This window comes from Trichomonas vaginalis, chromosome VI, assembly GCF_026262505.1.
Source record: "Trichomonas vaginalis G3 chromosome VI, whole genome shotgun sequence".
NCBI classification, from domain to species: domain Eukaryota; phylum Parabasalia; order Trichomonadida; family Trichomonadidae; genus Trichomonas; species Trichomonas vaginalis.
The window spans coordinates 8738706-8761477 of NC_067208.1; the positions used below are offsets into that span (position 1 = coordinate 8738706).

The 22772-nt window shown below is 30.8% G+C and overlaps 5 protein-coding genes and 1 pseudogene across 6 annotated transcripts, besides 3 other annotated features; 2 read left to right on the top strand and 4 right to left on the bottom strand.

Moving 5' to 3' along the window:
- Positions 1-714: 714 nt before the first annotated feature.
- Positions 715-2017: a mobile genetic element.
- Positions 795-1921, bottom strand: TVAGG3_0830500 (annotated as a pseudogene). The gene has a single exon. A coding segment is annotated over exon 1 (1127 nt).
- Positions 2018-2432: 415 nt separating the features above from the next.
- On the bottom strand, positions 2433-2606 carry TVAGG3_0830510 (uncharacterized protein; the record flags this gene model as incomplete). Its single annotated transcript, XM_001305169.1, has 1 exon — positions 2433-2606. One exon carries the CDS (start codon positions 2604-2606, stop codon positions 2433-2435), a length of 174 nt encoding a protein of 57 aa, XP_001305170.1.
- A 4019-nt stretch (positions 2607-6625) lies between these two features.
- On the top strand, positions 6626-9078 carry TVAGG3_0830520 (uncharacterized protein; the record flags this gene model as incomplete). Its single annotated transcript, XM_001305170.2, has 1 exon — positions 7512-8534. The coding sequence occupies one exon, from the start codon at positions 7512-7514 to the stop codon at positions 8532-8534; it is 1023 nt and encodes a 340-aa protein (XP_001305171.2).
- Positions 9079-11157: 2079 nt separating this feature from the next.
- TVAGG3_0830530 (AGC family protein kinase) lies at positions 11158-13677 on the bottom strand (the record flags this gene model as incomplete). The annotated part of the gene is made up of 1 exon (XM_001305171.2): positions 11356-12552. One exon carries the CDS (start codon positions 12550-12552, stop codon positions 11356-11358), a length of 1197 nt encoding a protein of 398 aa, XP_001305172.1.
- A 1697-nt stretch (positions 13678-15374) lies between these two features.
- Positions 15375-16785, top strand: TVAGG3_0830540 (uncharacterized protein; the record flags this gene model as incomplete). Its single annotated transcript, XM_001305172.1, has 1 exon — positions 15824-16612. The coding sequence occupies one exon, from the start codon at positions 15824-15826 to the stop codon at positions 16610-16612; it is 789 nt and encodes a 262-aa protein (XP_001305173.1).
- Positions 16786-17243: 458 nt separating this feature from the next.
- Positions 17244-18147: a mobile genetic element.
- Positions 18148-19340: 1193 nt separating this feature from the next.
- Positions 19341-19531: a mobile genetic element.
- A 40-nt stretch (positions 19532-19571) lies between these two features.
- Positions 19572-21272, bottom strand: TVAGG3_0830570 (acetyl-CoA hydrolase family; the record flags this gene model as incomplete). The annotated part of the gene is made up of 1 exon (XM_001305173.2): positions 19701-21272. The coding sequence occupies one exon, from the start codon at positions 21270-21272 to the stop codon at positions 19701-19703; it is 1572 nt and encodes a 523-aa protein (XP_001305174.1).
- Between the last annotated feature and the right edge of the window lie 1500 nt (positions 21273-22772).

Genomic DNA, 22772 nt, shown 5'->3' on the forward strand with positions numbered 1-22772 from the left:
AAACTAAAAAAAGGATTTAGTTATTTCAGTAATTATCAGAAAAGGTTAAAAAGATAGGGTAAGTAATGAGACTTGAGTGAGATGTGAGATATCATATGTAAATAATTAGATATCTGATGAGTAAGGTCGGAGAGTTAAGATCTGGTTAGTAAGGTAGTAATGAGAGTTAAGATCTGGTTAGTAAGGTAGTAATGAGAGTTAAGATCTGATGAGTAAGGTAGTAATGAGAGTTAAGATCTGGTTAGTAAGGTAGTAATGAGAGTTAAGATCTGGTTAGTAAGGTAGTAATGAGAGTTAAGATCTGGTTAGTAAGGTAGTAATGAGAGTTAAGATCTGGTTAGTAAGGTAGTAATGAGAGTTAAGATCTGGTTAGTAAGGTAGTAATGAGAGTTAAGATCTGGTTAGTAAGGTAGTAATGAGAGTTAAGATCTGGTTAGTAAGGTAGTAATGAGAGTTAAGATCTGGTTAGTAAGGTAGTAATGAGAGTTAAGATCTGGTTAGTAAGGTAGTAATGAGAGTTAAGATCTGGTTAGTAAGGTAGTAATGAGAGTTAAGATCTGGTTAGTAAGGTAGTAATGAGAGTCGTCAGTCGAGAGTTAGATCTGAGAGATCTGAGGTAAGTAATGAGAGTCGAAAGTTGAGAGTTAGATCTGAGAGATCTGAGGTAGTAATGAGAGTCGTCAGTCGAGAGTTAGATCTGAGAGATCTGAGGTATAGGGTGTCCAAAGGTGTGTTTAGCACAAACCTGAATACTGCGAATAGAAATAAACAAGTTACATATATATAAAATTTATTTAAATATAATCACCATTGGATTCAATCACGCGTTCGCAGCGATCGATCCAGGCTTGAAAGACACGCTTTAAATCATCATGAGAAAATTGCTCAAATTGCTCTCTTACAAAATTTTCAAGATCATCTGGACTCGCGAATTCGCGTCCTTCAGCTCTCTTTTTTAGCGTGCCGAATAAATAAAAGTCAGAGGGTGCAATATCAGGTGAATAAATTGGGTTTGGAACAACTTTGACATTGTTTTCCACCAAGTAATTCATTACCTTATGACTTTTGTGAACTCTTGAATTATCAAAATGAATTGCAAACTTTTGTTTTTGTTGTTTGGATTTCTCAAACTCATCAGAATTGATAATTTGAGTAAGAACATTGTCAATTAGATACTGAGCATTCATCGTATTAGGTTTTTGAAGAATATCAATTGCGATGATGCCATTCACGCCCCAAAAAACCGACAACATCATCATTGGTGTGTCAATTTTTTTCTTCGGGAATGTTTGCGGATTTTCATCCTTCGGGATCCACATGATTTTGGCTTCTGTTGCATATTGAAACCAAGACTCGTCCCCTGTTACTAAAAAGCGAAACTTCTTGGATTGATACGCACGCAATATAGAGAGGAGCTCTTTCGAAGATTGGACTCTAGATTTTTTTGAACTGAATTAAGGTTGTGCGGAACCCAACGTGTATACGCTAGTTTGTAGTTCAAATAATTGTGCAGATAATAACTGACTGTTGTACGTGGTATCTTTGTCATCTCCTCTATCCTTCTGAGTGATGCTCTTGGGTCTTCATCTAGCGCTTGAAGAATTGCTTTGATTTTTCTTTGATCCGGCGATTTTTTGTCAATTTTTATGATGGGCGCCTTTTTGTTCATGAAGTGATACATCCTAACATGATACGTTACAGTGGAATAGCTAGGAGCATCCATACCGAAGCATTTTACCAATGTCTCGTAGATTTTTTTACAGTCTTTGCATTTTTTTGCAAGAGCGAGGATGTTTTCTTTATGATTCATTAAAAAAATGAAAAAAATCCCGCCAAAATTTCCCGCGAAACCGCCTCTTGTCTCAAAATTCATTTTATATCCCGGCATGGCGCCAAAATACAACATACTCATCATATACATATATTCATATTTTTTATTATATATTTATAATCAGCATATATCTCCTTTAATAGTCTCATATAGAGCGCTGTGCTAAACGCACCTTTGGACACCCTATAGTAATGAGAGTCGTCAGTCGAGAGTTAGATCTGAGAGATCTGAGGTAGTAATGAGAGTCGTCAGTCGAGAGTTAGATCTGAGAGATCTGAGGTAGTAATGAGAGTCGTCAGTCGAGAGTTAGATCTGAGAGATCTGAGGTAGTAATGAGAGTCGTCAGTCGAGAGTTAGATCTGAGAGATCTGAGGTAGTAATGAGAGTCGTCAGTCGAGAGTTAGATCTGAGAGATCTGAGGTAAGTAATGACAGTCCAGGGTTAGATCTGAGAGATCTGAGATAAGTAATGAGAGTCGAAAGTTGAGAGTTAGATCTGAGAGATCTGAGGTAGTAATGAGAGTCGTCAGTCGAGAGTTAGATCTGAGGTAGTAATGAGAGTCGTCAGTCGAGAGTTAGATCTGAGGTAGTAATGAGAGTCGTCAGTCGAGAGTTAGATCTGAGAGATCTAAAGTATGTGATATTGTGGGAAGAATTCTTCCATCTGTTAAAGGGACATTTTGGAGAACGGTTTCGACGTTAATACCGCTTTGAATTTGTTGATTAGCTTGATTTAACCATTCTAAATCAATTAAATCGAAGATTCTACCACTCATTTGAAAATTATAAGTTTTGAAAAAAAAAACCGTAAATCATTATTGAATCTAAAAATATTTATGTACAAAAAGTCGGTATATATTCTATAATTATTTAAAATAATGAAAAAGTTGATTTGTGAATCATTGAAATATTAATGCTGTTATATATATATATATCAGATGATATAAGATGATTTTTTTAAATAAAAAATAAAAATTAATTTTTTAATTGTTAAAATAAGAATAGTAAGCTTGACAAGTAATTTAAGTTTTTTGCTTTGTAAAGTTATTTGGTTGGCAAATGCATTGTGTCACTTTTTGTTTGAGTTCACTTTCCGTAATTTGTCTTATGATAAAACTTCGACTTTTTTATCGCTCAGAGTTGCCGCATTGAATCTTGGGTCAGGAACTAATTTGCCGAGGAATTTTAATTTTTCTTTGATATCTGGCGGAAGATCTTCTCTTATTAGATGGTCTATGTCAGTCATTAAAAATTTGTCTTGTCACTTTTTTATTTTTTTTATTCTTTTGACAATCTGACAAAGTGAGAGCTGTAGAGACAAATGTGGGAGTATAGGCGGATCTTGCTGGAAGAAGATGTTTTTGGTAAGTTTCGTCATTAAGTTTTGAGCTTTGACATATAAATCTTTTGACAATCTGACAAAGTGAGAGCTGTAGAGACAAATGTGGGAGTATAGGCGGATCTTGCTGGAAGAAGATGTTTTTGGTAAGTTTCGTCATAAGGCTTTAAACTTTGGCGAATTATATGTTAAATCTTTCATACTAATAAGCATAATAAAGATGCAAAGATTATTTGCTAGCGCCGGCTTACTAACATTAATCTGAAGAACAACTTTATTAATATGCTTTAAGCAGAAATGAACTGATTTATAAAGTACAGAATTTTAACGTAAGATTTTAACGTCATGATTCACAAATATAAGTCAATAGAAAAGGATATCGATTAGAATTTCTTCGTGAGGTCGTTTGAAAGTTCTGCAATCAGAAGAAGATTGTTGAACAATCCGCCATTCCAGGAGGCATGAGCTTGTTATGTCTCCTGGGATCACAGATTGCAACCTAAAAGATGTGCATATGCACCTCTTGTCGGTTGAAAGTTCTGCAATCAGAAGAAGATTGTTGAACAATCCGCCATTCCAGGAGGCATGAGCTTGTTATCTCTCCTGAAATGGCACATATTTGATAATTCCTGGAGCAGAACTTTGCACGCAATCAGACAAAAGATTGCGACAGAGTAACTGGGAAGACAGCAACTTGAAGCGAAGTTTTGTTTTCGAGTCTTTGGTTAAGAAATCTTAACAAAAAAACAAAGAAAAAAATCAGATAAAGTTGTCAATAACTTCATCAGTTAATGCTCACCTATGGGAGGTGTTTTGCGGGAGCTGGGGGTATCTTGGTGAGTACTCAGGAGGCCAAGAAGGGCACCCCAACCGACATTATCCTGATGAATTCAGTTGTCAACCATTCTGAAAACCGCCGAAACCGTCGTGTGTAGAGAAATTGTTTAAATTTATTTTTTTCAGATTTAAATAAAAATAAGAAATGTTTACTATTATGGATTTTGAAATTTTTTTAAATTAAGAGTAGGAGATGAGACAAATTTAAATTTTTAAGAAATATTTGGAAGGGCGTAAGATACGCCAACTTAAATATATTATCAAATGAGAGAAAATCACTCAACAAAAAACAATTCTTTCAAAAAGTTTGACATTGATCTTTCTAATACATATTTTTGGAAGGGCGTAAGATACGCCAACTTAAAAATATTATCAAATGAGAGAAAATCACTCAACAAAAAAACAATTCTTTCAAAAAGTTTAAAATTGATCTTTCTAATACATATCCTATGGAAGGAGTTTACATTCTCAAAATAAAAACCAGTTCAAATCTTATTATTCCTTGAATAAAAATCATTTAATTTCAAATCCATTCCAAATCCTTAAATCTGTATTAAAATCATTTTGCCAACAACCAATACAATACAAATTACATTTCCATATATCTTCTTGTCCATTTTAATTTTTTATCTCATTTTATTTAATTTTATTTAAAGCATATAGACATCGAGATCCTTTACACATAGTTATATAAAAGTCAAATACATAATAAATTCTTAATTCTAGAGATATCTCAAAATCTCATTTTTTTAATTTAAAATACCTTTCATTTTTCACAGTACGATCACAACAAACAAGCCATTTACTAATTAACACATATAAGAAAAATATCAAATTACAAAACAACTTTCAATATCATTCGCATCAAATTCTATTTTTTCATAATTATCAACTACATGTTATTATATAATATATGTCGGCGCATATTCCACTCTATACAAGTGTCAGACACACTCACACAAAGCTGTGAGATTCATACCTCTATCAGTAGGACTTCTCAAATCAAGAACACATATGTTTCACTATCGCACATCTGTGTAGGATCTAATTAACCCTTTGGACTGGTACTTCAAAATTTGATAATTTGATAATTTCATGTGATATCATCATTTGCCTTTAAAACAACTGTACGTTAAACTAGACACGTTTCTCTATCATAATGCAAAATATCAAAGTTTGGGAGACTCCCAAAGTGGCTGAAACTGATCATAAGGGTGAAAAACCGTTTTCCAGAAGTTGGGAACGTAGGGTATTTTGAAATTTAAATTATTTATCAAAATTAAAATTTAACTTGAAATTTATAATTATTTAGTCATATTTTGCATAATTCTAAGTAGATTTTGTAAAAAATCAAGAAAGAAAAATTTTAACGTGCTTTATTTTTTCTTTTTTATAATAATACATATTATTATATAATTAACATATTCATAATGTTTCACCCTTTCAAAAATATCCTCCTCCTCCTCTCAAATAAACGTACATACGGGTGGCCTCTTTTTTCAAAAAATTAAAATTTGAAATTTTGGGCTCAAATATTAGAGATTTTTTCAACCTTCAACGATATATGTTGTCTATATCAGACCTCCTTTCTTTTTGATACTTAACAATGTTCCTAAATCTTAGCCGTTAAGGCTGTTCTGAAAATATTTTTTTTCGAAAAAATTCGAAAAAAATTCTTAAAATTCAAAAATCCCTTAATTCCTGAGGATTTTGGAAAAAGTTTTTACATGAACATGTGTATATTATATGAAGTATATTGATAAGGTAAAAATCAAATTTTATTGCATATTCATCGAGAAAATAAACTAACGAATCCCTCAAAATTGAGAGGGTAATCCTCCTCCTCTCAAATAAACGTACATACGGTGCACCCTTAAGTATATCAATAATGTTTTCTTAGTTTACATATTATTGATATTTGTATCATGCTGAAATGTGAGATCAATTCGATTGTATCATCGCTTATCTTGATGTGGTAAATTTTTGTCATTTCAACTATAAATGGAATAATTATAGGTTCAAAACGAACAGTGTAAATGTCGTCGAACATTTCAATGCATACGAATTTGAAATCAATATGTGTATCTTCTACAAGGTACTGATCAATGTATGATTTAAATTTTTAGAAAATTATCTCTGTTTTAGTTTAATAAAATAATATTGCGCGGTGAATTTGTATCTCAAAATTATGTAACTGTATCGGTAACAACTTCAAATGTCTTATTGACAAGATTTGTAAAAAAAATCAAAAATATACTTGAGATTATATAAATGTGCTCTTCTCTTTATAACGTAAGAATTGATCAAAGATAACATGTGTACTACTGATTGATTTTGGAGGATTGCTATGATTAGAGACGATTTGATTAAATAATTCAATGAAAAATGGACTATTTGATTCATCAATTAGGAGATTCGATTGTTTGTATTCGATTGCACTTCTGCATTTGGTGAATTAGTTGTATCGTAAATCAAGGAAAGTTAATCTCATCTGCTGTGATACTCTTAAAAAATTAAAAGAACGAATTTTTTTTCTAAATACAATTAATGGCATCAGATGATTAGATTACTTTTTTAGAAATCATCAATCAAATTTGGCATATTTTTGAAAGAATATCTAAAGACAAGACACCCAATAAGAGTTTTTGTGCATACGGTTCTCGGGCGCCTATGTCACATTCACAAAGGACTCCGTCTTTATTAGCAAACTCAGAAGAAATGTTTAACTAAAAGAAAAATTATTTCATCAAGACTAATAAATGTTTTAAAAAAGCAAATCACATCATTAACATATCAGTTTTAATTACAAAACTCAACGATACATAACAAATTTCTTCGAAATTTAAATTCTCATTAAAAAATTCTTTTGATACAAATTAAATAGCTACATATTCGATTTTCCCATTGATACGAACTTATTGTTTTCATTCAAGATTTACAAGAAATCAAATACTTATTTCACAACAACAAATATCTATTTTTACTCAAACACGAGCATGTATTTACTAATAAATTCATGTTTTTACATCATTACATTTGACAATACTATCAAAACAACCCCAAAATCAAACTAATTTTCGATATTCTTTATTCAGACCAGAGAATTCATATAAATCATCGATTACTCAAATTTAAGTATTCATTTAATGTAATAATTGTTAGATATTAGGCGTTTTAAAAATTCTCCCTATTTCAAATTTTCAAGCGAATTAAGTCGATATTTCATACATTTTATAATATACAAATCATGTGTAAGTACAATAGCTTTAATTATTTACAATATTGATCATTTTATTACGAAATCCAAAAATTTAATCAGCAAAATCGATGTTTTTATATAAGATTAGAATGATTTACATCATTGTTTCCATGCACTAGCTGTTAAAATGCTGATGACAGCTAAAAGAATCGCAATTTCATAACTTGAATATAAGATTCAAATGAATCGGCATTATTTGACATTTACATCATTGAAATGTCAAATAATGCCGATTCATTTTTTTTGATGAAAACAATGAAATTCAATCACGATTTTCAGATAACAGTATCAAAACACACATCAACTATGAATAATTTACACTTTGATCAATCACCTGATGATGTTTGGGAACTCTTTTACAATACTCCACCTAATTCAAAACCAATTCAAGGTACAAATGTTACCGCGAAATCAACAAATAATGAATGCTTCTTATATAACTGTATATTCATCACCATTATAACTAATAGTGCCATTTATTTTACGAATACAAGCAATAAATTTCTTAACTCATATTGTTCATTTACTAACTGCAGCAGTAATACAAAAGGTGGATCTCTCTACTTTATTTGTAATAGTTCGATTGTCCAATACCGAACATGTGGCTACAAATCAAAAACAAACTCCTATGGACATCATTCATATGTTGAATTAGTTGATAAATCAAATAATAAAAATTATCTTTATGAAAGTTCATTTTATGAATGCGGAAATTTAGAAAAATATTGTACAAATTTTCTTCAATATGGAAATATTGAAGTTAAATCAATCAACACAAGTTTCTGTGAAGCAAACTCTGACTCAGGAATACTTCTATATGAACCAACAAGTCTAAGTAATGTAACATATTCATCATTTTGTAACACAACATCAAATTATTTTATTTTATCATTAGAAAATGGTAACTATAGTTTTAATTTTTGTAATGTTTTGAATAATAAACACAAAGAATCTAATGAGGAAACATTCTATGCATTTGGATCAACTGTTCTTATTGAAAACTGTTCATTTCTTGGAAACAAAGGACCAGGAAAAGAATTTTATCAAGTAAATTCTGGTTCAATTACAGTTAAAGATTCTTTCTGTGACAGAATAGATAAAACAAAAGGATCAGTTACAACAAATAATGTTGAAAATATATATTCTATTCATCATCTTTCTCACTTTTCATCATATCTGTGTGAAGCAGAGTTTCCTATTATAGATAAAAAGCCTATGAGATCTGCTTTTGATTTATATCATCAATTTTCCTTTAGACGAAGGCGTTAATATTCATGATTTATGAATTTATATAATCAAAAAATTGTAATTAAAGACCATTATTAACGAAAGCATTCATCAATTGTTTAATATCAATTGAAATATGAAAAACTTTATATTCAAAAGATGATGCGGCTTGATTTCTCAATTTAATTTTCAAAGAGTTCGTATTTGTTACAGTGAATTTAAATAATTAGTACTGATATAGTAATGCAATAATATCGGGAACATGGCTCTTAATTTCGAAATAGGTTTTCTTTGTAAGGCATCTAAGTATTATGAGATTTCTTATTCAATTCTATTATATCATTAATAATTAGTTCTTAAAAAAAATTGTGTATTTTAGTGGGTATTATTCTGGATAATGCCAATTTTTACAAGATTTAATATTAACCATATCAATAGCCGACTCAATGTAAAAATTTAGATATTATTTTTTCATTAATCAAACTTTGATAAATTTTAGTATAATGAACGATTTTGTTTCGTGTATGATACAGAAATGAAAAGCTTAATTAATATCATTTTGCATTTTTTAAAGGATGTTAGAGTACAACTACATTAAAAAATCAGATTTGAACTGCGATACTGCATCAAATTGATGCATATCTGATAAGGATCTCAAAAGAGTAAAGTTAATTTTTTTGTGTTTTTTTAAGGTTTGGGCCTGAGTAAAACACCATCTCGAGCAATATTTTTGGGATGACGATAGACCTTATTTGGCCTTACAGTGGACCCTTAAAATTGTTTCAACTTCTAGGGGAAAAATTATAAAATATGATGTAAACTCTATTGTTAAATAATATTTAATTGAATTTATTCTCAAATATTTTGTGAAAATTATTCAAAATAATTGAGAATAATATTTTTTTTGGGAAAAATCATTATTCTAAAATTGTGAATAATAAATTCGTTATATCATGAACTCGCAAGAAAGATTCATCCTTTTATACCGTTATATTTATGAATTGTTTAAATATGTAAAATAGACTTAGATTTGGTTCAAATGAATATTAAATATCCTTCTTTTCTTTATTCCTACTAGCTATATGCAATACTCAGATATGTACTCTCAAATATCTTAATGTTTGTCCAGAATAAGCTTCTTCATTACAGAATTGTTTTAAATCAATTACGGTGATCAAATTACAGTACTTAAATCGGAATCACGGATCCGTATGCAATGTGTTATTTTTATACATAGGGGATTTTTATCTGAATTTGCTTTCTTTTTAAGATTTCAGATACAAAAATGTTCCTTGATGCAGATTTTTCTGTTTTCAAAGGGTGCACAAAACATTTATGAAGTGATTATCATAATGTATAGTGTTTGGTGATGAATATTAAGATAAATTCTCAAATTTCATTTTTAGAGCAAAACTCAGAAAGAATGAGGATGTTAAATATATTAACTCATGAAAAAGATGTATTGTGGTCAACAATTTATGTTTTTAAACTAATTAAACTGACAAGAGGAAAATGAAATGAAAAACGTTTATCAATAAGAAGTGTTTTCTCTAATTTGGATTCAAATGAAATTGGATGTTCTGCTTCACATTTGCCTAATGAAAGAAGTTCAAGTGTAAGATCAAATGAATTTGTAGTCATTTCATCTGTATTAACTTCACCAAGATAAGCACTTTGATTCAAATTTCCAGTGCAGTGTTTGATTATAATAGTACCTCTAAACACATAAAAAGTATTTTTTGCTTTGTTTCCTGAAAAAATACATTCTGAAACAGTAACGCTTGTTGAAGATGGTACGTCTGTGCTAATAATCGAACTACTCTGATAAGAAGTACTACATGAATTGTTTTTGAAAATTGAATTTTTGAAAAATGAATCAGGTGTTTCATTAATATTCAAGCAAACCGCACCTGATTCACTGTTGTCATTAGAAATGAAACAACAAAAGCTAATATTTATTGGATTATTTACAATATTACAACCTGAATTTTCTTTGCATTTCGTATTAGTGTTATTTGTAGAAATAAGGGTCTTATCTCCATAACAATGAAATATACTGCATATCCTGTGTAATCTTTACCGCATTGATAGAGAGAACTTAAATTTACGAAATTTTTGTTTTCTGGTGTAACATTTGTGTATGAATACTTTGCATTGCTTGGTGTGTAACATTTAATAGCACAAAATCTATCTTGGACAATGAAACTGTTACCATTGAAGTAGATGCAGCCACCTTCTTTATTTCGTGTAATATTAGTAAATGTGCATAATGAATGAAGTAATTTAATAGAATTGATTTCACAATTAATGACATTGTCTGAAAAATCTTTGAAATCTGAGGAAAGTAAAAAGAAATTTGAGGAAATAGTTGGTTTTGCGTTATCTGTGATACGAATATATTTTTCTTCTGATGAACCGTAGTAACCTTCCCATATGTCACTTGGAAATCCAGCTTCATGAGAAGCCAGATTTCCGAAGAGATTTTCAATGAAAAAAGGAACTTCCTTTTCTGAATTTTAGAGTAATGATCGCACTTTGGAAGACAAGATTTCGATATTTGATATCTTCACATATACCACATTTCTTTTATTAATATAATATATGATGAATAAGAAGAAATTTAGCATTTCACATCAGAAAAAAAAAGAAAATGAGATTGTAATAGTTGTCTATCTTTATTTTGAAGCATATTCTTTTCATTGTTTCTTTAATTCATTTAAAAAAACTTATATTTTTAACATATCAAATAGGAATTTGTATTTCTCTCCTCTAAAACATGTATTTTTCATCATTAACTAAATAAAAAATAAATATTGAAATAACGATGATAATTTAAATATAAATATGGTTAAAAAAATATAAATTACAGGTTTTCAAGAATTGCGCTACCTGATGAAAACGAAATGATGAGAGCTTCATGTGAAACATCAATGTTTTCGACTGACTTCTTCGCTTCTGATGGTTTCGGTATCAAATCAACTAAAAGTGTTGGAGCTTCGTAGTTTGGAAGATGCATGTCTGTTCCAACTTTAAGTTCTTCTCGACTGTCTGGATCCAGCCATGATTTAAGGCGTTTCTGTGTTTCTGATGGAATAAGACTTGGATACTTGATTGGTTGCTTCTGTTCTTCTTTAAGTGATGGAATAGTTGATGAAACGTATGGTACATAGCCAGTGTAGATGTAGAAAAGCATAATACATGCTGCCCACATGTCTGAACGAGATGATGGTTTCTCGTCGTTCAAAATCTGTGGGGAAAGGTATGATAAGTATCGCTCTTGGTTTGGATTTGGTTTAAGAACAAATCCTGGTATAGAAAGAGAGACATGTCCTTGATAATCAATGAGAACATTAGAAATGTGGAAATCTCCATAAATAAAGCCAAGTTGGTGTAGGCTACGAAGACCTTCTAAGATCTCTGTGAAGATAGAATCGGCTAAAACTGGTGTTGTTGGTTTGGCTTTCAAAACTTGGTCAAGAGATGAAGGACGTGGTTCTGAAATAAACATGATACAGTTCTCGTCTTGAACAACATCAACTAATGGGCATACATATGGAATTTTCTTGCCCATAAGCTCACGGCGATAGCGATCAAGTTCATCTGTTTGATTTCCAAGGCCTTCGGTGGAGTAGCGTTTAGCAATATATGTTCTATTTGTCAAAGTATCTCTAACTTCTAAAATTGATGAATGTAGGCCATGATATACGTATCGAATAATGGCATAATCGTCTGGAGTTGTTGTTGTTCGTGATTTTTTTTCTGACTGCTTTGCTTTGTTAAGAGCATCGATCCAATCATCGACTTCTTGAGGAGTATCTGGAACCATATAATATGTACGGTCTGGACAAACAATCTGAAGAGCTGGTTGCTTCTTGCAATCAGGGGCGTATGAAATGGTACCTGTTTCGTTTAAATTTATTGATCCTTGTGGTGTTACTCCAGGTTGCTTGGAATATTCAAGAATATTGCCGGTAAGAACAAACCAACGTCTGTGCCATGTCTTCCAGAATCCTCCGCATTTGGTTGCCCATCCTTCCTTCAAGACAGCTCCGGAGCTCATATAAACTTTTTTTTGTTGGAATGGGATAAAAATTGAATCAAATTGAAAGTTTCGAAAAAATTTGTTTCAAAAGATGATGATTACACTGTATGTGGCATTGTGGATTGATAGTAAACGGATTTTTTTGTTCTGAATTTTCTTTCAAAAAAATATGGAGGAATATTAAGATACATAAGGATGTCAATTCGGAAAATTGTTTTCGTTTTAGGAGAATATAATTTTTCTTTTGGAAAATTTAAAAAGTGAGACGCGCAGGATTCAAACTTTTTTAAAAGTTGATTTAAATATATTCTAGTGTGGATTCTACGGATAATATCATATTTAAAATAAGAATATACTAGTTTAGGTGGTATAATTTTTTCGATAAATTTGAGAGTATGTATGTTTCGGGCATCAAAAGTGTCAATTCGCTCAGCGAAAGCTGAGCTAGCTTCGTTCTCGAAAAAATAGGGAAGGAGTGAAAGAGAGTGATACAGATGTTGACACATTCATATCATTTCAACAAATTTTGATCAAATTGAAATTCAATGAAATTCAATTCACTTCATATCCTTCAGTCAGTACATTGACATCCTTCTACATCACAATGATAACTCGTGCATCAATAGTTCTACAACTAACTCAGAAAAAACAAGATTTTTACTTCCAGCTTACAGCTTTTAAAAAGTTTCGATGATAAAAATCACTCTACTCTTGTTTATCGATATGTTGTGATAGTAGGTAAACGTATTCTTATCGATATTAATAAAAATATTTTTACGAAAATCTGAACCAATTACAGAGTTATTCATAAAGTTTATGATAACTGTAATTACTTTATCTTTGTTTAATATTTGAATAAACAATTTAATTTGCATAATTTTTTTTAGTTGAAAGACAGGAAACTTAGTTGAGTTTGTATTATTTTTATCGTTCAATTCATTGTATCAGTGAGTGATCCAGATATTTAAGATATTTAGAAAAAAATTATTAATTTGATTAACAAATTTTAATCAAAATAGCAAAAATCTATTTGATAGCTGTAAGCAAATAATAATTTCTATTTCAACCAAAATCACTTATTTTCATCTAAACGTATAAAATTGTCAATTTTATGAGAATAAATTTAAAATCTCATGAAATATAAAGGAGAGTAATATTTTTCAATTTTCTTTTTTTCTTTCTCTCAAATATTTTCTATTGGGAATTTTCTTGTTATCAAAAAATAATTTTAATATTTGTTTATTTCATTACATACAATAAAATTTTAAAAACTCTATTTCTTCACAAGAAAATTTTTTCTAGGGTTGTTAGATTCCCGACGATAGGTGTCTTGGAAGATTTGCCTGGTGTCATCATAATGTCTTTAAATCAAAAATTTTATTTTGGAGTTAGTTTTATTGATTTTTCAATAAAAAACATTTCTAAAACAAGAAAATAAAACGATAAAATATTTATATTTTATATAAGGATCTTATATATTTAAAATAAATATCATTTTATTTTTTTTCATTGGTGTCTGTCAAACCATAATACACTATTCAAAAATTTAATGTGTCTTGCGGTTTCAAAAGACACCTTCAAATTGAACGATAGCACAGACACTATTGAATTTTACCCATTGTATTTAGTTTTTACCCTTTTTATTTTTAAGAATTAATGACTGAAACAGCCGTTTTGCTATGACCTCAATCACTTTTATTTATTATTTTAAATATTATTTAATTTTATTATTTGAATAGGCCAACTTATATTTGAGAAGCTCAATTTGAGACCACTTAATACATTGAAATATCATAAATATTGAAATATTAAAAAGTGTATTTCAAAATATTGAAATTATAAAAATTTATAATACTGAAATTGAGACAAATTAATAAATTCAATGTGTTTTTTTTTGAAATAACTCTCAAATATTATTTTTTCGTTTATTTAATGATGAATAAATATGATTGCTTTAGCCAATCATAAAAACTAATTTAAGTTTAAATAATGAAAGGATAATTTGATCGTTTTTTAAAATACAATTATTTTTGATGATTTGCAAGAATCTTTGAAAAGAATATAATATAGGTTCTATTTTTGTAAAATTTATCCAAATCATGTATTACATAAATTACGATTAAAACGATGAAAGAACCAAAAAGTGTGTTTTGTTTTTGTTGTTGCGTGTTGGATGCGGGATCCTGTTATTTCCGAAATCGACAAAAAATTTGGAAATTTAATTTCCGAAATCGAAATTATATTGTTTTTAATATTCTATATCAAAAGGATTAAAGTTCATTAAGAGAAAAACAATTCTTCTTCTTCAATCTATTGGCGCATTTATTTCTACACGCCAATAAGGAAGGGAAAATTATAAGACACCATGGTGTCTTCAAAACGCTAATTTTTGATGTTTTTAACAACCCTAATTTTTTCCTTCATATGAAGAAACATTTTGTTCTCCATTTGATGCTGAGTCTAAATCTCGATTTTTGAATTTTCTTCTTTCCAAATTTCTTTTTTCCAAATTAGAAGTTTAATTCAAATTTTCAATAGTTTATATATTTTCTCAAGCCGTCTTAGATTTTCTCACTTTTTAGGGATTTTCTCTCAAAATATACAAAAATAGTAATACCAATACATGTGTCTAATATACATTAAAACCTTCGTGATAAAATTCAAAAACGAAGAGTTCTTCTCTCCAAATTTTTTTCAAAAATCAAAAAATGAGATAAAAAATACGTTTGGAAAATTCATTTTTAGCATTTTAGGAATTTTCTCACTTTTCTTCCAAATTGACATCCTTAAGATACATTATAAAATACAATAAGATATGATACAATGATTCGAATTTGCATCATGACAGAGCAGGTGAATTGTCAAAATCAAATTGAAAGGGTGATACGAAATTATCTGTCAAACAAAATGATCATATTGTTATATTTTAAAGACCAAACAACTTTCAATGATCCGATAGATTTCAATTATTCGTTATAGAAATTGGATCTGGTAATTCCGTCTTACTGCAAAATTATCACTAATGTTATATTTTTAATTAAAATTAGGATCTGAAGATTTTTGAAAATTTCGAATTCAAATTTCAACGGTGATCTTGTTTGCAGTGAAAAATATAGATGGATTCATTATATCAGAGCGGAATGACATTGGAAATTGACTGAAATTCATTATTTTTATCTTTGATATCTGGAGACTTGAATCCAAATCAGCATTTTCAAGTTCCTATGGAATATTAGGGAAACTTGTTCATATTGCAATGTAATATTAATTTTTCGCTTTTTACAATTCCATGTCGGCCGAGAGCATACTTGGCCTCACAGAAGATTTGCTTCCTGCCAATAAAAGTGGGAGATCAACCATTAAAATTGGTGCAAGCAAACCAGAAAGAGAAAAAACAGACACTATTATATCAAAATCTTTTTTTCGAGATAAAACTGTGTACATCAATTTAACAGACACAAAGATAATAGAACGAATTCAAAACTCTCTTACGCAGCTTAATGTGAAAATTATCAGAGATATGTTATTGGCCGAAATTATTATCTCACCAACACCCGTGAAACTTAATCTTCCTAATCCTAATTCATCGCGTGGTGCTCTTTTACTTAAAAATGCAAGTATAATTCATGAATTACCAAAATTGGTTTTACTAAAACAAATCCCTTGGGCAGTTCGCGAGTACGAGCCAGAGAAATTCATAAATGTTAACGAATTGACCATTGTTGCAGACTTATTTTCGAGATACAGACCAAACTTTCAAAGAAATTCACACAATCCTAAAATTCACCTTGGCTATGTTCCAAAAGGATATACAATTACACCATTTGAACAAATTCCAACAGATATCGAACCAACTATGAAAAGAATTCAATCTCATCTAAAACCAAGGGATGAAGCTGATTATGTGAAAGGTCCACAAGATGGCGATTATTGTGAGATATGTGGCTGTTCATTCCAGAATGCAGAACAGCATCACAACTCTCCAGAGCATATATATAATTCGACAGATCATGTTTGGGAAGATTTTGATTGTCTTGCAAATCTTACCACACAGAAGAAATACCAAAAACTCTTTTAATTTTTGTTTGTATTCATAATAAAGATATTATTTTATGTTAATCAAAAGTTTGTAACTATTTCTTAAAGATATTGAGAAATTCACTTTCTTGAAATGAAATTGCCTTTTAAATTTCTTGTGTAGAAATAATAATATTTTATTGTTTTAACAAATTTCAATCAACAATAAGAAATTCATGATTTACATTAATAATCAGAGCTATTCAGCGTTATGTATTTTCGATATTTCCTTTAAATTTTGACAAATTAAACAATTACAATTTTAATTTTGTTCTTTTTTTCTCTTCGTAAATCAAATTCGTTAAAATATTTGGAATGTATAAAACATGTGATTACCTTATAGTGTTCGTGACTAATACAAATTCATCAACATTTAGCTTAAATACAAGATTTTCTAAAAATATTTGTTCAAATATACATATTTAGATGGTACGCAATACATTCTATTCAATAATTCCATTAGAAAAATGTTATCAGCATGTAATGATATCATAATTCTTAGTAATTAGTTATTATTTGATTCGATATTCATTAAATTATAAACATTTTAAAGCTATCATATTAATATAAAGACATAAAGTTCCAAAGCACTCATTTTCAAATACTATATTTTGTAAATAAAAATTTTTTAAGGGTGCACACGAGATGATCATGTAAACTTCAGAATTTAGAACCTTATTTTTAGGCATTATCTTGGCTACCTATTTAGGCTCGAAAAGCAAAACATATCAAAAAATACAACTTGACTCCATTATGACCCTTTCATGGAGGTAATTTTTATCCGCTAGTATTTTCCCTTTGAATCTCTTTACAATTCGAAATCAAATTCAAAACTCAGTAGAAGAAAGGAAGAATCGACTTACTACGGTTGTAATACGAATAAATACATATATTTAATTATTTTTATTTACATAATAGTTGTTTGAAGCTCATATTCCATCAAATTTTTAAATAAAAACATTAAAATGTTGAAAATGTTCATATATTTTAATAGGGTTTTGGCACTTTATTGAGGAATTACTACATACATAGTCGAACTGAACTTGATATTTTGAAATTTAAATTATTTATCAAAATTAAAATTTAACTTGAAATTTATAATTATTTAGTCATATTTTGCATAATTCTAAGTAGATTTTGTAAAAAATCAAGAAAGAAAAATTTTAACGTGCTTTATTTTTTCTTTTTTATAATAATACATATTATTATATAATTAACATATTCATAATGTTTCACCCTTTCAAAAATATAATCCTCCTCCTCTCAAATAAACGTACATACGGGTGGCCTCTTTTTTCAAAAAATTAAAATTTGAAATTTTGGGCTCAAATATTAGAGATTTTTTCAACCTTCAACGATATATGTTGTCTATATCAGACCTCCTTTCTTTTTGATACTTAACATTGTTCCTAAATCTTAGCCGTTAAGGCTGTTCTGAAAATATTTTTTTTTCGAAAAAATTCGAAAAAAATTCTTAAAATTCAAAAATCCCTTAATTCCTGAGGATTTTGGAAAAAGTTTTTACATGAACATATGGCATTCCAAACGGGAACCGCGGTTGGTTACCATGGATTTCCGTCACCGGTCACATTTTAAAGATTTTTAAAGCCTTATAAAAATATGCTTTGTAAATCATTTTTTGTAAATCGGCAAAAATTTGGTAATTTTCTTCAACTAATAAATCTGCGAATAGCATTTATAATACAAGAACAATCTTTTAAAATGCGTTTGATTCATTTTTGTATAATTTCATATAGGCACATATATTCTTCCGGGACTTTCCGTGATTTTACCGTAAAATCATTAGTTTACACCAATTTTTCCGTATTTTGAATAGTTTACTGCACTTTTTCCGTAAAATTGAGTTACGGGAATCCGCAAAATTTCCGGACCTCATTTTTCATAGAATATAATAATAATATTTGATAAAAAGATATATTATTTATATTTTTGATTTTTGAATTACAGAAAAAGTGAATTGATAACTTGATTTTTTTATATGGTTAATTTTTCAAATGATATTATGAAGATCTAAAATATTAAAAGTAAAAAATTGAATTACGGAAAAAGTGAGGTCAAAAGTGAAATAAATTTGCAGAACAATTTTCATTGAAATAAGACATTGAGTATCACACTTTAGTGAATCAACATCTATAAGAATGAAGTGTTTTGAAGCTGAAATAATATTGAATAGAAATTAATTTTTTCTGAAATTTTGAATGAAATTATGGGAAATAAAAAAATTACTAAATATTGTATTCATACAAATATATTATTTTAAAGGAAAAATAGATGCTGATAGAAACGATGAAAAATTTTGAAAACTTTACAATTAATTTATGTTCGTTAACCACAGAGCTTGCAATCCAAAGCTCACGTTAGACTACAAGAGTCATGAAGTCTCATACTAAGGGATATCCAACATATATTTTAATAATCTAATGTTTGTGACAAATATTCAACATAAAATTAAGTTTTCGTTTCGTTACAAGGCATTCATACTTTGGAGATATCATATTTAATGTACAGAAAAGTTAATATTAAACAATACATGCTAAAGAATTAATAAATAAGATAATAAAATAAATTTATACGTAATTACTTTCATTTAATATGCTTTATGCTGTATAATATTGATTAAGAGGCATTAAAAGGTTCCATAGTCTGCTTTTATAGGCAAGATTTTTGATAAAAATTTAAAATTTTGAAAAATGATAAGAAAAGGAAAAAAAAGGTAAATGAGAGCAAGAGGAGGGAAAAAAAAGAAAAAGAAAAGAAAGGGAAGGGAAAAATAAAAGAAAGAAGGACATATAAAAATTTAGATGCGCATTCTTAATGCCGAGGCGGCTTGCCGCCGAGGCGCGATTTTTTTAGGCCTCTACGGTAACCCGGCAATGTTTTTTTAAATCTTGTACAGCCCGACATGAACATGTGTATATTATATGAAGTATATTGATAAGGTAAAAATCAAATTTTATTGCATATTCATCGAGAAAATAAACTAACGAATCCCTCAAAATTGAGAGGGTAATCCTCCTCCTCTCAAATAAACGTACATACGGGTGCACCCTTAATGCTAAATAATGAGCTTACCAGCTGTCGAGGTGCATTGTTCCCTTCTTCTTGAGGTTCTCCTGCATCTTGAAGACCTTTGAAAGGATCTGTGGTTCGTGGCCAGCGCCCTTTGGCTGTGTAGCCTGGATGGCGAGGTTGAGGTATTCGCGCATCTGATCCTTGTAGTCTGGGTGGACTGTCTTCTCGATCATGAGTCTAGCACGTTCAACTGGAGCTAGGCCACGGAGATCGGCGAGGCCTTGTTCTGTAACGATGACGTCGAGATCGTGTTCTGTGTGGTCGATGTGTGTGCACATTGGGACAACGCATGAGATGCCTGTCTTGTCCTTCTTTGTCTTTCTGGCAGATGGGCAGTGCATGATTGAGAGGTAGCCGTTACGGAGGAAGTCGCCAGAGCCACCAAGGCCGTTGACGAGTCTTGTACCGTTGATGAGTGTTGAGTTGGCATGGCCGAAGATATCGACTTCAACTGGTGTGTTCATAGCGATAACACCAAGGCGGCGGATAACTTCTGGAGAGTTGGAGATAGCCTGTGGACGAAGAACGAACTTGTTCTTGTAGAAGTCGAAGTTATCGTAGAGCTTGTCCCACTGTGAAAGTGTGAGTGATGTGGATGAACCGAATTTGAGCTTGCCAGAGTTGAACATTGGGAGCATGGCTTCCTGAAGAACTTCTGTGTAAACTGTAAGGTTGCCGAATGGAGAATCGTTAAGGCCATCAACGACAGCGTTAGCGATGTTGCCGACACCGGATTGAAGTGGGTAAAGGTTCTCTGGGAGACGGCCCTGCTTAACTTCGTTCTGGAAGAAGTCGACGATGTGGCCGGCGATAGCCTTGGCTGTAGCATCGGCGCCCTTGACTGGTCTGCCTGGGAAGATGGCATGAGATTCGACAACGGCGACAACCTTGCGTGGGTCAACCTTGATGGAGAGCTCACCGATACGGGAATCAACGGATGTGATGTTGTATGGCTTGCCCGGTGGCTTCCATGGGGCGACGATATCGTGGCAACCCTTGAAGGATGGGATGGCTGTGTTAAGCTCGATGATGATCTTATCAGCGCAGTGGCAGAACTCGACAGCTGAGCCGACAGCACCAGCAAGAACGATAGAACCATCAGCAAGGATTTCTGTAGCTTCGATGATAGCAAGATCGATGCCACCACCACGCTGCTTTGTGTAGAAGCCCCAAGCGAGGTCCTGTGGGAACATGGAAAGGTGCTTATCAGCAAAGAATGTCTTGCCGGAGTTGATGTTCTTCTTGAGGTTAGCACCATTCTGGTATGGGTAACGGCGAGCAATCATGCCGTTCTTGGCCCATCTGTCTTCGTTCTTAGCACCAGATGAGGCACCGATGAACATGTTGAAGCGAAGCTTGCCCTGAAGGTTGTTCTTTTCGACGTATTCGGAGAGAGCAATTGGAACGACCTTTGGATCGCCAACTGGTGTGAAGCCGGACCAGCCGATTGACATTCCATCCTTGAAGATTGGAATGCAGTCTTCTGGCTTGCAGACCTTGCTGGCATATGGCTCGTAGGCGCAACGTGACTTAAGGGATGCAATTGAGCGTGATGCTGAGGAGAGCATTAAAAAGTGAATTGAAATTCAGAGATAATTGATCGTTGATGACGTTTTTCTCTCAATATTACAGAATTCGATATAAGACAAAAACACCATTTTTCTAAGAAATTTGAATGACGTCAATATTATTTGGTACGTAATATAGTTTCTTTATGCTATCAGCAACTTGCCAATTGCAATATTGGCCGTTTCAATTAGGTTCCAAAAATTTGTAAAACAGTCAATTTTTATCATTTTATCAAAATATTTATATAATCAGTTTCTAAAACATTTTTATCAATGGAGGTTTCTTTTCTTTCAATAATTTTTGAAAGGATCATGGTCACTTCATTTCGCCTTTATTGAACATCACTTTATTCAACAATTTCATTTACATGATAATTAAGGGTTTCGTTTTGCTAAAATTGTCACTTTTATAGCATATTTGTTTTTGGATGTTTTGCGAAACCAAAAAAAAACTATGATATACAATGTGTGTGTAAAGAAAATACTTTATTTACTAGTTAAAAAATCATTTGGTATTGATCAAGTTATTTTTTCTGGATAAGATATTATATGGATAATTGGATAGAAAATACAATTATATAATCTTGTACCTGGTTTAATTAAGCTAATTGTCATCAGAAACTTGTAATTTTTATGAATTTCAGATTTTCTTTTCATTACTGCTTTTCTTAATAGGTCAAGTTCTTATTTACGTTATAAAGTATGATATTTACAAATATCAAGTTATCATGTTTTTTGAGAAATTATGAGAAACAAACAAAAATGAAAAAGATAGGAATAGCAATGAATAGTGATGTGGGTATAGAAAATGTAAGAGATATGAATGCAAAGCAATCAGTATTTGAGAGAGGGTCAAAGTTGCTATTTGTCACTTTTCCACAAGAATATAATGGGGAAAAAGTTATCATATAGTTGATCTCATTCATTGAGGTGAGAGATGCATGTAGTGTAATGGGATAAACAGTGGGATTGCTGCTCTAAGTCCTAGTTTCGAGACACACTGGCTTCATTTTTCTCTTTTTTATTGACGTAAACTATTCAATTTTTGTGTTATCCATTCAAATTTCAGAATTTTTTTTGCAGATTTCACGCTACATTCGAAGTTACCTTTTGTAACAACCACCACCGCCTACGAAAGACGAAAGTGTGTCACGATTTCACCCGGAAATCCGACGGTTGTTTAAGAGTAAGCACTTTTGGCACCTACTCATCAGTATTTAGGATATTGACCATAGATTTCGAAAAAAAAATGCTGCATATTGAGCGAAAACTATGATTATATTATAAGGCTGTCATTTAAAGCATAATGAAACTATTCCCTTTTCATTTTAATCGAATAAGATAGTAAAGATTTTTGAATTAGCTAGAAACTGATGAGATGTTTTCACAAATCAGATTTTTAATCTCTATAATGCATAATTCACTCAATATCTCAATTTTGATATTGCGAGATATTTTTGCTATCGGTTTCGCAATTTTGACACAATAGCAAGAGGGTTC